The following is a 13,718-nucleotide window of genomic DNA, read 5'->3' as shown; positions in this document are numbered from 1 at the left end:
TGTCACGTTGACAACAGTCAATATTTTTACCGATGATCTTAGAGGTGAACAACCAAATTTCGGTAACTTTAAACCGAAAAACAGCTGTCACTTCTTTTTTATTATTTACAAGTAGTTTTAATAAGGCATTTAACTCATAATGTTTTTTCTGTGTGCCGAGTTTTTAATTCACTTTTGTGTGGTGCTGGTAAGAAGGGGGAAGGGGAGGGGGGGGGGGGGGCTCGTAATCGTCACGGCTACTCAACTGTTATTGAATTTTATTTTAGGAAAGGAAAGAGGATTGTGTAGGGTCGCTCTCGAAAACAGATTTCGTCTTGGGTCGGTGGTGGCTTCCTGTAGCTTGGTTTCGTAGGCTATTTCAGGTATTTTCTTCCTGGCCAGCCTTCTTTCCGGTGTTGTCGAACCGGTTGGACCAGAGGTTGTTCTAGTAAATAGACGAAACGAGCATTAGATAAAGTACAGACAGAGGGAATTTTCGAGGGGAAGTGGACTAAACGACCAAGTCAGACAGTTTAAGATATCTGTAGATCGGGTACACATTTTCTAAATAAAAGTTTTCCAAGATGTCTCGAATTGGAACATTAGGTTGTTTACTTCGGGTCCTAAGGGTGTCCAGTAGCCAAGCAATTGTCACTTCTCGGCCATGAAAAAAATACCGAACTCTTTAACGAATTCGGTAAAAAAATCACCAAACTCTGTAATTTCCGTTTATTTGCTTATTTAAGCATCGCAATGGACTCAGCCGATGACAAAACGATGAAAATTTGACCTTTGCACGAGAAATGAGGATGTTCTCATTCACAGGGTCTTCAAATGTGTGAATTTGTATTGAAAATTTACATTTTTTTTTATTCTTTTTTCTTGAATTATGACCTAATCTCCAAAAACTTCACAATCAAATATTTGACATTTGAACTAAATAATGCCGTCATAAAATAATTTTCTGGTTTGCACAAATCCGAGATATGACATTTTAAAAAGTACAAGTTTTTGCTATAAAATCCCTTATATCTAATGAACGCCTCCAGATACAAGTTTGCGCTCTGAGAAAAAATGTGTATAATTTTATTTCATACATGCTCTTAGAAGACATTTTTATTGTATGAGTTCATTCACAAAAGTTAGAGCCAGAATACCGTTTTTTTTCGACACACCCTAACATCTTAATATAAAAAAAAAATCATTACTCGATTACAAAACGTCATAAGTGTGTAGTGTTTTCGGTAAAGTTGCCTCAAAAACTTTTGAACTTTGTAGAAGACAGTTTGGCTCTATTTGTTCATCGGAAAAGTTTTAATGTGTAAATCATACAAAAATGACACATGCTAATATTTGATTAAAGATTATTATGGTTTGATGAGCATTTTTGCTGCAGACACCATTTTTTCTATCTCCTATAGTATCTTCGTAATTAATTTAGTCACCATAAAGTTCCGTGCCGGACCTCTGTGCATTGGAATGAAAGCCCTCTCTTTCAAATAAGAGAGAAATGGGACTTGAGCTCAAAATTTGTTTAAAGTTCTTTTTAACTTTTTAAACTTCTAAAGTTTCTATTAGGAAGATCAAAATCTTTCTGTAAAATTCAAGTTCATAGACTTGCAAAAGTCACGTGAAATGCACTTGATAATTCCTTCTCCATGTTATTTTCGAAATGGAGATTTTTTTCTGAAAAAGGACGACAGTTCATGTATGAAACCCAAATGCAGTTTTTTAATGTTATAAATCCAAGGTTGAAATTTAAACTTTAAAAGGCTTTGTAAAAGTGTTTGTGTGTAGATTCATTCGAAACTTGATCATCGGATACAGGGCCGTAGGAAGAACCGACTCATGGGGGGGGGGGGGGTTTGGTGACTAATGTTTACCTATGATTTTTTACTTAACAACTCAGGAATAAAAAAAATTAAAATAAATTATGTTTGTAACTATATGATTATTCATTATTAAGTACTCATTAATATTTCACGTATGAAATGGTAACTTGAAAATAGACACGAATGCCACAAGGATGGAAAAGTGTCATTGACAAAACCTTTAAAAAAGTAGCTTTAGAAAAGTGGTCTTAGCCTAAAGGGTGAGCTATTTTTTTTTATTAAACCTCTAAAAACAAAATATGAAATTTGCTTCCATCAATAGATAATTTTTTTGAATTTATTTAAAAGTCTTTTAGATCAAAGTTGTATGATTTGATCATAAAATAAGTTTTTTTTTAGGATAGCCCTCAATTTCTTAAAAATAAACTTATTCAATATTCAAATCAAACAAGCCCAATCTTCTAAACTCTTTTGCAAATTCCAAAATTCTAACCTTTGATGAAAATAAATACAATTTTCCAAAAAAAAAACAGGAAGAGAAAAAAAAATACGAATCAAATTTGCTTGATGCAAATTCGAACTAAGTTTATGATTTTAGTTTGGAATTTGGCTTAAAAAAAGCTACTATATTAATAATGTTAAACAATACACCATGAAAATAAAAAAAATTGTGCAGATTTTTAAGTTATCTCAGGTTTTTGTTTCTGAAAAAGGAAATATTTTTCATAAAGAATAAATGTTTGATTTTTTTAAATATAATTTGGAATATTTTGCATAAATCAAAACTTAGAAAATTAATTCAAATTCTATTTTATATTTGTGATTTTAAGCTGAATTGTGTGTACATACTAATTCTGATTAAAAACTTTGATATCTGGAAATTGAATTGATAATTTTTTAAGTTAATGTTCTCTTGAATTTCTCAACAATTTTATGTTGATTGAAAAAACGCATTCACAAGCTGAATCTTTTTCTGAATTTTAAATCTGAATTTAATCCTGAATCCAAAAAATAAACTTTGAATCTGTTTCTGAATTTTTATACGATTTTCGAAATGTACAAAAAATACGATTTAAGAATCTTAATTCCAGATTAGAATTTCATGAGCCCAATCTTAGAGCCCTCATTCATGGATCTATTATTGAAATTCTCTAGTCCTACTTTAATCTTAATTCATTATTTCAATCATTTATTTTTAATCTGTTTTATGAATCTGATTGAAAATGAGAATTTCTAATGATGAATCTGAATCTGGTTTTCAATTTTGAATCGCCTCTTAGAAGCTTTTAATGTTGAAATTTTGTGTTAGAAAAGAATTTAAGAACTTCGAATTTGAATATAGAACAAATCTCTTCTTTTTCCACATTCGGAAAACTATTATCAAAATATTGAAAGTGCATTTGATCATCGAAAAACATGATTCAAACTTCATATGAATGCAAAACCGAAATCGAACACGGGTTTCCTACTTTCTTATGATTATTCGAACTGAAAATCAAGAATCCCAAGCTTGATACACCATAAGAAATACGAAAATATGTAGAAATACAATTCTGGTTATAGGAATATGTAACCAGAACCTCCAAAATGGGTTAAATTTAAAATTTAATATTCAGACCTGAATTTCTATGATGAGGTTGCCAAGATTGGCCCGGATATTTATTATTGAATAAGGGAAAAGTCCGATCCGACCCGATTGCCCAGATTTCATTGGAAATGCCCGGATTTTGCCCGGGATTGTCCTCATTCTCATTCTCAAATGAAACTTAGAAAAAAACAAATAGTATTGTAATTTTTTTTATGTGTTCAAAATTTTTGCATCAAGTTTGAAAGAATAATCTATTTTTTCTAGAATTCTAGATTTTTTATGGGTAATTACTGGGTTTTGACCAAAATTGCCCGGTTTTGCCTGGATTTGGTCAACAATTTTTAAATCGAATACACGGATTCAAAACATTTGTTCGGCCCGGATACATGCTGTAAACAAATCTGACAATCTTATTCTATGCACATGTGAGAAAATTTTGAAAAACTGTAGCAGAATTTTGTACTTGAAATGGGTTTTTGAGGTTTTTGTATTAGTTTTTAGTCCAGATAGTTACTCTTGAATATCTTTGCTCTACTATCATAATTTGAGTATGAATTTAAAATTTTGAGTGTAGAGTAGAATATCTCGCTTGCTTTTTTGGACACTCATGGGGGGGGGGGGTTTAACCCCCAAAACCACCCCCGTTCCTACGGCCATGATCGGATACGATCGTGTATGCAAGTCAGTCAGTAAGCGAGGCCTTTCCAGGAGTTTTCCCGGCTGGGCACAGTCAAGTGGCTACAAAATTCTGGGCCAGTCTGCAAATTTGGCGACAGTGGCAGGTTTTTGAAAATCGAACTGTACTTTATTACAAAATTGGAAAGAAATCAAGCCGACACGCTGAGAAAAATTTATCAATAGTTGGAAAAAAATTATCAAGTTTGAAGAATATTAAATGATTTCTAAAGACCAAAAGGGAATCAGGCTTAGTAAAAAGTGTGAAATACTATTCTCAATGGAAAACAGATAGAACAGCTAGTAAAATAAAAAAAAATCAGTTGAAATAATTTAAAATAGATTCACCAGAAAGCGAGTTGAAGAGACTGCTTGGTGAAAAGAAAATATTCAAGCGAGTTGAAAGGACCAGTAAAACCCATAAAGCGAGTTGAGAGGACAGCTTGCTGATCAAACGGGTTAAGAGGACAGCTTGATATAAATGAAAATCACTCTTATCGAGTTGAGAGGACAGCTTGATATAAATGGTAAACGTCCAAATGCGAGTTGAGAAGGCAGCTTGAAATAAATTTAAAACACCGATAAGCGAGTTGAGAGATTAGCTTGGTGATCAAGCGGATTTCGAGAACAGTTTGATATGAATGGAAAACATTAATTAGCGAGTTGGGAGGACAATTTCTCGGTCAAGCGGGTTAAGAGGACAGCTTGATATAAATAGCCGCTAAGTTAGTTAAGAGGACAGCTTGGTGCAAGCTGGTTGAGAGGACAGCTTGATATAAATTGGAAACACCAAAAAACGAGCTTAATCAAAATTGAAAACACCAAAAAGCGAGTTATGAATGGAGAACACCAAAAAGCGAGTTGAGTGGACAGCTTGGTGAATAAGTGGATTAGAAGAACAGCTGATATAAATAGAAAACACCAATAAGCGAAATGAGAAGACAGCTTGGTATAAATGAAAAAACAATCAATAAGCGAGTATAGAGGATAGGTTGGTGATCGAGCGAGTTGAAAGGACAGCTTGACATAAATTTAAACACCGACTAGCGAGTTGAAAGGACAGCTTGGTGATCAAGCTGGTTGAGCGGACAGCTTGAAATTGATTGAAAACAACAAAAACCGAGTTGAGAGGGCAGCTTGGTGATCAAGTGGGTTGAAAAGACAGCTTGATATAAATGGACATCTCTGATAAGTAAGATGAGAGGACAGCTTGGTGATAAAGTGGACTGAGAGGACAGCTTGATATAAATGGAAAACAGCTAAAAACGAGTTGAGAGGACAGCTTGATATAAATTGAAAACACCAATAAGTGATTTGAGAGGACAACTTGTAATAAAGGAAAACACCACAAAGCGAGTATCAGAGGACAGTTTGGAGATCAAGCGGATGGAGAGGACAGCTTGATATAAATAGAAAACACTAATAAGCGAGTTAGTAGGACAATTTTCGGTCAAGCGGTGTTAGGTATCAAATCGAGCTAGAACTGTAGTTTACTTTTCCATAAAATCAGAATTTGCGTTTTTGTGCTTTCCTTTTTTTTTACTACCGTGCCATTACCATTATTGTACCATCTGTCCATCATAATTAACTAGAACACAAAGCAAGTTATTAGACTGATCACGTGCTTTTAACCAGCTCTTGACCAAAATACCCATTTTGCCGTGAAAATCCATTTTTATCTCCCGAAATCGGTGCAAGCGTCCTTAAAGTGTTCCGTTTACGATCGAACTGTGGAATTCCCGTTGATCCTCCTTGTAAAGTGACGAATTTCCCGAATCATATCCGTTGGACTGACTTAGTAAATCTGACTCGTCTTGGTTACTGTGGGAAGTCCGATAAACTGCCCGCCCAGTAGTCCCAGTGATTAGCAGACCCCGAGTGCCCATCCCGACAACCCGCAAACCCGCAATTCCGTCACGAACAAGCGGGTCAAGAGGACAGCTTGATATAAATAGGAATCGCCAATAATTCAGTTGAGAGGACATCTTGGTGATCAAGCTGATTGAGAGGACAGCTTATTATATATAGAAAACTCCAAAAAGCGAGTTGAAATTGAAATTGAAAACACCAAAAAACAAGTTGAGAGAACAGCTTGAGGACAGCTCGATATGAATGGATAACACCGAAAAGCGAGTTCAGAGGTAAACTTGGGTATCAAGCTGGTTGAGAGGACAGTCTGATATTAATTTGAAACACCAATAATTTGAGAGAACAGCTTGGTGATCAACTGGGTTGAAAGGACAGCGTGATATGAATTAAAAACATCAAAAACGTATTGAGATGACAGCTTGGTGATCAAGCGGGTTGAAAGGACAGCTTTAACTAAATTGAAAACACCATTAAGCAAGTTGAGATAACAGCTTGGTGATCGAGCGAGGTTGAGAGGACAGTTTGCAATAAATTAAAAACACAGATAAGTGACTTGAGAGGACAGCTTGAAGCTCAAGTGGGTTATGAGGACAGCTTGAAATAAATTAGATACACCGATAAGCGAGTTGAAAAGACAGCTTGATGATCAAGCGGGTTGAGAGGACAGCTTGGAATAAATTGAAAACATCAATAAGCGAGTTGAGATGACAGCTTGATCAAGTGAGTTGAAATGACAGCTTGATATAAATAGAAAACACTAATAAACGAGTTTAGAGGGCAGCTTTATGATAAAAAGGGTTGAGAGGACAGCTCGAAATAAATTGAAAACATCAATAAACGAGTCGAGAGGACAGCTTGGCAATCAAGCGGATTGAGAAGACAGCTTGAAATAAATTGAAAATACTCATAAGCGATTTGAGAGGACAGCTTGGTGATCGAGTGGGTTGAGAGGACAACTTGATATAAATTCAAAACACCGATCAGCGATTAGCTAGAGAAAAACCCGGCGAGTCGAAAGAAGTGCATTAATTTTTTTTTCTTTTAAATTTGATTTCAACTGATGGTATTTTTTATAAGACAATCAAAGTTTTCGTACTATAACTGTTGCTTGGGAATGGTTTTAAAACAAAATTGTTAAAAAAATGCTCTGTTTGCAAACACTTAAACCTAACTGAAAGCACTCAAATGTATTCCATTGGGGCTGGAAAGAATGTCAATCATTACCTGTACACGAATCCGGACTGTGGTGAGGTGCTCGCATGGCAGGAGCTGGAAAAAAGGAGAAAATGGAAAGAAAAATGTAAATGCTTTGTTGAACACAAATGATGATATAAAACATTTACGATATTTTCAAGAATCAAGAAGAAAAGTTAAGGATCATTAAAGTAGAGGAAAGTGTTTTAGATTTGACTGTTGGGAAAAATTAAAATGGATAAATGTTATCGCAAGTTCAAACTATGAGAGTGAAAATAGGAAAATAAAATTGGTTCCAATTGGTTTTTCTTCACTCCGATGTAAGTTTTAAGACACTTTCAGAAAGATGTCACCAAGCAAAGAAAAATTAATAAAATGATAGTTTTTGATACATCGATAGCGGAGAAACTAAACTAAGATTTTATGCAAAAAAAAAAAACATAATAAACTCGCAAAAATATGCTTCCATCGGTATGTTTTATCACGGCCCAAGCGCTCGTTATCAGAGGTGCCAGGTGTCCTGATTTTTCAGGATTTTTTTTGATTTTCAACAGGTCGTCTTGATTTATCAAAAACGCTAGAATTGTCCTGATTTTAAAAAATGATCTATAAATTGTTCTGATTTGTTCTGGTGTGTCCTGGTTTTGAATAAAATAGTCTTAATTCTAACTGAATTCATAGCCGAATGATGAGAAAATCAAACAAGTCTGTAACTTAAAAATTCAACCAATGATAATCTTTAGTTCAAATGATTTTTTTCCGGAATTTTAAGCCCAATGGGTTTATTCATCCCAACGTTAGTTCAGATAATAAGTGATGTTTTTAAATATCAACTGCAGGCCTGCTAAGGTTCTGCTCGTTTTAGTTGCATAATTTGAGGCGACTTCTTCACCTGTATTCCACCTTTATTTATGCAATCTAAGCAGAGCTACATGCTATTCCCATCAATTCAGTGGTGCCCTCAAAGATCCTGATTTTTTCATCTCGGTGTTCTGATTTTTGTTAAAGCCATCTGGCACCCCTGATCGTTATTACACGTCAATCGCAAAGTGCTGAAAAAAGCATTAATTTTCAAAACGGCAAATATTCATTGAAATTGAATTTAAAAAAAAAAACAATATTTTCGTTCATTCAGCTCAAAAAAAATTTACTTTCTTTTTTATTTCCTAATTTCGTTTAGTCCATTTTGGTTTTTTCTTCCAATCAAAATGTCTTTGAGTAGCAGAGATGGCAATTGTTTTTCTAAAAGTCTGGAAGAATTTGAAAAAAATGTATGGAAAAGTCTGGATGCCAAACTGAATAAGTGAAGCCTTTCTTCTTGGTCGTCAGATCGTAATATTGCTATGAAGGAAATGTCTGGAAGAAATGTCAAAAGTCTGGGAACCTTAAAAAAAGTGTCTGACCAAATGTCAAAAAGTCTGGGCCAATGTAGGGTTACCATATCCCACGACACCAAAAAGAGTACATTTAAATCATTTATCCAAAAGTCAGTAGAAACGTTGAACAGTAGAACCCCGTTCAGCCGAACTCCAGTTTTCTGAACTCCCGCTTTATCCCAGCCATCAGGTTGACCCAAGATCCTAATTTTTACCGAGCTTTGCGCCCGGATGGTATGCAAAAGGATGTACAGTAGAACCCCGCTTACTCGAGGTAATGGGGGGAGGGACCATCTCGGATAAATGAAACCTCGGAATCAACGAAATACATTGATAAACCCAATTCTGCATATCATTCAGGCGCATAGCTCGGTTCTTAAAAACATGGATTTTATTTTTCTGTTTACCTGGTGTTTCTGGCAAGTTTAGATTTTGAACTTGCCAAAAATGTCAATTGAATACCGTTTTTTTACGGAAATTTACCTATTAAGGACATTTTTCCTCAACATTTAATACTTTAACAATATATTGCGATGATAAAACACATTTTTACCTGGATTTCGATTGAAAACAGTAGCTCGGATAAGCAGGGTTCTGCTGTATATATTTCGTGCTATCTGAGGCACCGAGACATTTCAATTCAATCACAAACTGTTAATGTCTCGGAAGCAATGTGACTTACATGACAAATATACATTTTCTTTCAAAATATTCTTGTACTATACCTAAATTTTGTGCATATTGATTACTGCTTGCATACTCAGAGGCGCTTATTGCGCTCACTGTTTATAACAAGTAAAAATGCATGATTTAAGAACAAAATGTTAAAGTATTTTGCTGTAAGCTGTATTCATTTCGTAGTTTTTGCAAAAGTTGAGAAACAACTTCATAAAATGGAAGAAATACTTTGTTTTTTTCTGATAAAATGTCTTTCTTTTAAAAAAAGAGTACATTTGGTAAAATTTCACAAAAAGAAGAGTACGCCCATTTTTCGATCGAAAAAGAGTACATGTACTCTTAAAAGAGTACGTATGGTAACCCTAGGCCAATGTGACCCGTATTTCGTTTTCTGTTAAATCAGAAACAATAATTATTTCGGCTAATGTAAGTCCTATAAATGAAGATAGTTATCTGGAAAATCATACTCAGCTCCTTAAAAAATTCAAGTTAAAATACTTTAAAAATGTAAATTGTCCCATTTCGAACTTTTTTCAGCCAAAACCATTAAAACATGACCCTCATTACATCATCAATGATTTAATAGAATTGGGTTTTCAAGGTAACAATTCAACTCACAACTACACGGAAACAATCCTAGAGTCAATTAATCGGGAGCAAACTGATTTCTTCGAAACATTTCACCTTCCCCAACAAATGTGCTCCTCCAATCCCACCACTCAGCCATTTGCCACTAATGTACACAGATTGGATTTTAATTTATTTTTATTCCCGGTCGGTCTGGGCCCGTTCCGTTTGACGTCTGGTTCCATGCACAGTCGGCATTACCTTTTGAGTTCCCCGGTTCCGAGGCCCATGGGAACATAAAATATTAAACGCATATTTTTATGACTTCAAAACTATGAAAATATGTGCCGTTCATACATATATAAAAGACCGGTCCGGGGATCTGGGATCGCGGGTCTGCAGTGCCGGAAAATGGCGGAGAAGTCGGAGAAATACTACAACCGAAGCGAAATTCGTTGAAATTGTAATACAATGTACGGGGTTTGTGTTGTTTGACACCCAGCGCATTGTAGCGCCGCCGAACGATTCGTTTTGGTACTTTTCCCGCACCCCAACGTCGTAGTAAAATTGAAACTCAACAATAGATCGATTCATAACTACTGCAGCTATTAAATTTTTATCGCAATACTGATTGCATGTAATTCAGATGTTTCGAGGAAGTATTAAATTTTTAACAGTGTTTTTTATGACAGATCTCTAAATCGTTTGAAATGACTCACGATGACTCATGAATCTGCACTCCCAACTTTCGACTTATGACCCTCGGCTCTTGACATCCGATTCTCTTCTCTGAACTTTCAATTCTCAGCTTAGAATCTTAATTTTAAATGTTTAACTCTCAACTTTCAAAGCTAATTGCTCGATTTTGGATTCTCGAATCTCCTCTTTTGACTGTCGATTCTGGATTTTGACTCCTGACTTTCGAGATATTCGACTGATGACCATCGACTCTCGAACGTCGATTTCTTTCTCTCTACTATTCACTCTCACCAGTTGACCATCGACTATTGATTTTCAACGCTGGACGCTCGACCCTCGACTTCAACATTCGTCTCTCGATACTCAAATCTGTCGATGTTCAAAGTTAAACACTTCACCCTGTCTTCACTCTTCACTCTCAACTCTCTACGCTTTTGTCTCGATTCGGAATACTCAACTCTGAACACTTGATTCTCGACGGCTCTGAACTTTCAAGTCTCGAGTTACGATTCTCGAATCTTGATTTTTGACTCTAGACTTTCAACCTTCGCCTTTTGATTTTCGACTAGCGATTGTCTCTCTCTTGACTCTCAATTTTCCACTTTGGATTTCGATTCACGAAATTTTGACAACCAACTCATCGATTTCATCGTCTTACTCTCAAATCTAGATTCAAAACGCTCAAATCTCGAATTTTTCCTCAAGATACTCGACATTCGGCTCTCGACTACACTGACTATAGACACCCAACTGTTGACTCTTGAATCTCGACTATCGACTGTCGACTTTCATCAGTCGACTTTCGACTGTTGACTCTAAACTGTCGATTCTCGTCTGTCGGAGCTCTCGACTGTCAGCTCTCGACTGTCGGATCTCGACTGTCGACTCTCGATTTTCTATACTTGATTCTCGACTTTCGACTCTCGTTTGTCGACTCTCGACTGTCGACTCTCGACTGTCGACTCTCGACTGTCGACTCTCGAATGTCAACTCTCGACTGTCGATTTTTGACTGTCAACTCTCGACCATCGACTCTTGACTGCTAACTCTAGTCTGTCGACTTTCGACTGTCGACTTTCTGCTCTAGACTGTTGACTCTCGACTGTGGACTCTCGATTGTTTACTCTCAACTGACCACTCTTGATTTTCGACTGTCGACTCTCGTCTGTCGATTTCGACTGTCGACTCTCGTCTGCCGGCTCTCGACTGTCGATTCTGAACTGTCGATTCTCGACTGTCAGCTCTTGACTGTTGACTCTAATCTGTAGACCCTCGACTGTTGACTCTCGTCTGTTGACTCCCGACCTCAACTCTCGGCTGTTTACACTCGACTGGCCACTCTTGATTCTCGACTCTCAATTCTCCTCTGTTTACTCTAGACTGTCGACTCTCGACTGTCGACTCTCGACTGTCCATTCTTGACTATCGGCTCTCGACTTTTGGCTCTCGACTGTCGACTCTTATCTGTTGACTTTCGACTGTCGACTCTCGTCTGTCAACTCTCGACAGTCTACTCGACAGTCTACTCGACAGTCAGCTCTTGACTGTTGACTCTAATCTGACCACTCTTGATTCTTGACTCTCAATTCTCGTCGGTCGACTCTCGACTGTTGACTTTCGACTGTCGCCTCTCGACTGTCGACTGCTATCTGTTGACTTTCGACTGTCGACTCTCGTCTGTCAACTCTCGACAGTCTACTTTCGACTGACCATACTTGATTCTCGACGCTTGACGTTCGTTTGTCGATTTCGATTGTCGACTCTCGACTCTCACCTGTCGACTCTCGACTGTCTACTCTTGACTGTCGTTTCTTGACTGTCGATTCTCGACTGTCGATTCTCAACTGTCGATTCTCGACTGTCAGCTCTTGACTGTTGACTCTAATCTGACCACTCTTAATCCTTGACTCTCAATTCTCGTCGGTCGAATCTCGACTGTCGACTCTTATCTGTTGACTTTCGACTATCGACTCTCCACAGTCTTAATTGTCGACTGTCAACTCTCGTCTCTCGACTGTCAACTCTCAACTGTCGACTATTGATTATCGACTCTCGACCCTTGACTAACGACTCACGTCTCACAACTCTCAACTCTCGACACTCGACATTTCGATTCCCCCGCCAGTCTGGACTCACAACTATCAGCACTACGTTTCAAGCTTTCAACTATTTAATGATCGACTCAAAACTTTTGTCTGTATTTTGCTTGCAACATTTGAACCATTCCAATCAGGCTGCCTTACCCCGAAACGCGCGCCGCAGCACTCAGTCGTCATCGGAATTGGGTTCGATTTATTTTTATTTTTCGTTTTGTTACACCAACAAACGGACCCTCAAAAGCCTCCTGACATCTCCTCTCTTTTTCCATCTCACTCAGCCGCTTGCCAGCAACTGGATTGCAGCCGGAAAAAAGGCAGCCAGCAATCGATTGGCGTGTGAATGCATAATGGGACTTCAGTTGGGTTCTAGCAAAATTGACGAGTTACTTTAAATCGATCATCCGGTCCAGGTTACATGCGGGCCTCGGCGTCAGAATGGTGCCTGTCAAATCGGTTTCGTTGGAAGAAATTGATAAATTTGACCTGTTATCGCTGTATTCCATTCAACAGTCAATAGGAAACCATATCGGACTCGGATTGAAACTTTAACAAAGAAAACGTGCAGTCAACCTTATTTTTAAAGTCAGTAGTAAGCTATCGGAAATTTGAAAATCATCGCGTTGGTCAGTTTTATTTCCTTTTTTTAAATGAAAAATCTCACTTTAAGGAACATATACTAGCAGACAATCATAAATTTGACATATTCGTGGATTAGATCAAAATCTGCATCGACCCATTTACACGAAAATGAAATGAATTGTATATTAAACTAGCTGATCCCGTACGAACTTCGTTTCGCTTTAAATCATTGGTACGTCAAAATGAGTTTAGAAAATGAATTCGAAACATTCTTTCAACAATTTTGGGGAAAAAATTCAACAGTGTTTAAAGTCGCTACTATTACTATGACTTGAAATTCAAATTGAACTGTTGATTGGCTTTTTATTAAAATTTATGTGAGAGTGTTTTCTTCTCGATCGGTTGCAAAATCTAGACATTATGGCAAAAACATGTACTATTTGTTTATGTGCACGACTTTTTTGTTTGACCTTCACACTTAAATTGGTATCAATTAACTGCCTCCAACAAAATTATTGCACAAAACACTGAACTTTCAATGAAACCCTCTTTCTCTGTCCTATGACCCGAAATTCGATAATTG

General features: G+C 36.8%; 1 protein-coding gene across 1 annotated transcript in view; it reads right to left on the bottom strand.

The window, feature by feature from the left end:
- LOC129749528 (uncharacterized) overlaps positions 1-13,718 on the bottom strand; it is a 228,373-nt gene that overhangs the window by 92,748 nt on the left and 121,907 nt on the right. Inside the window, exon 3 of the mRNA XM_055744546.1 lies at positions 7,168-7,212. Within this exon, the coding sequence (XP_055600521.1) occupies positions 7,168-7,204 (37 nt within the window). The 5' untranslated portion in view covers positions 7,205-7,212. The remainder of the gene's footprint in view (positions 1-7,167; positions 7,213-13,718) is intronic.

Source organism: Uranotaenia lowii, chromosome 1 (genome assembly GCF_029784155.1).
Source record: "Uranotaenia lowii strain MFRU-FL chromosome 1, ASM2978415v1, whole genome shotgun sequence".
In the NCBI taxonomy this organism is placed as follows: Eukaryota; Metazoa; Arthropoda; class Insecta; order Diptera; family Culicidae; genus Uranotaenia; species Uranotaenia lowii.
This window is presented reverse-complemented; position numbering and strand designations above follow the sequence as displayed.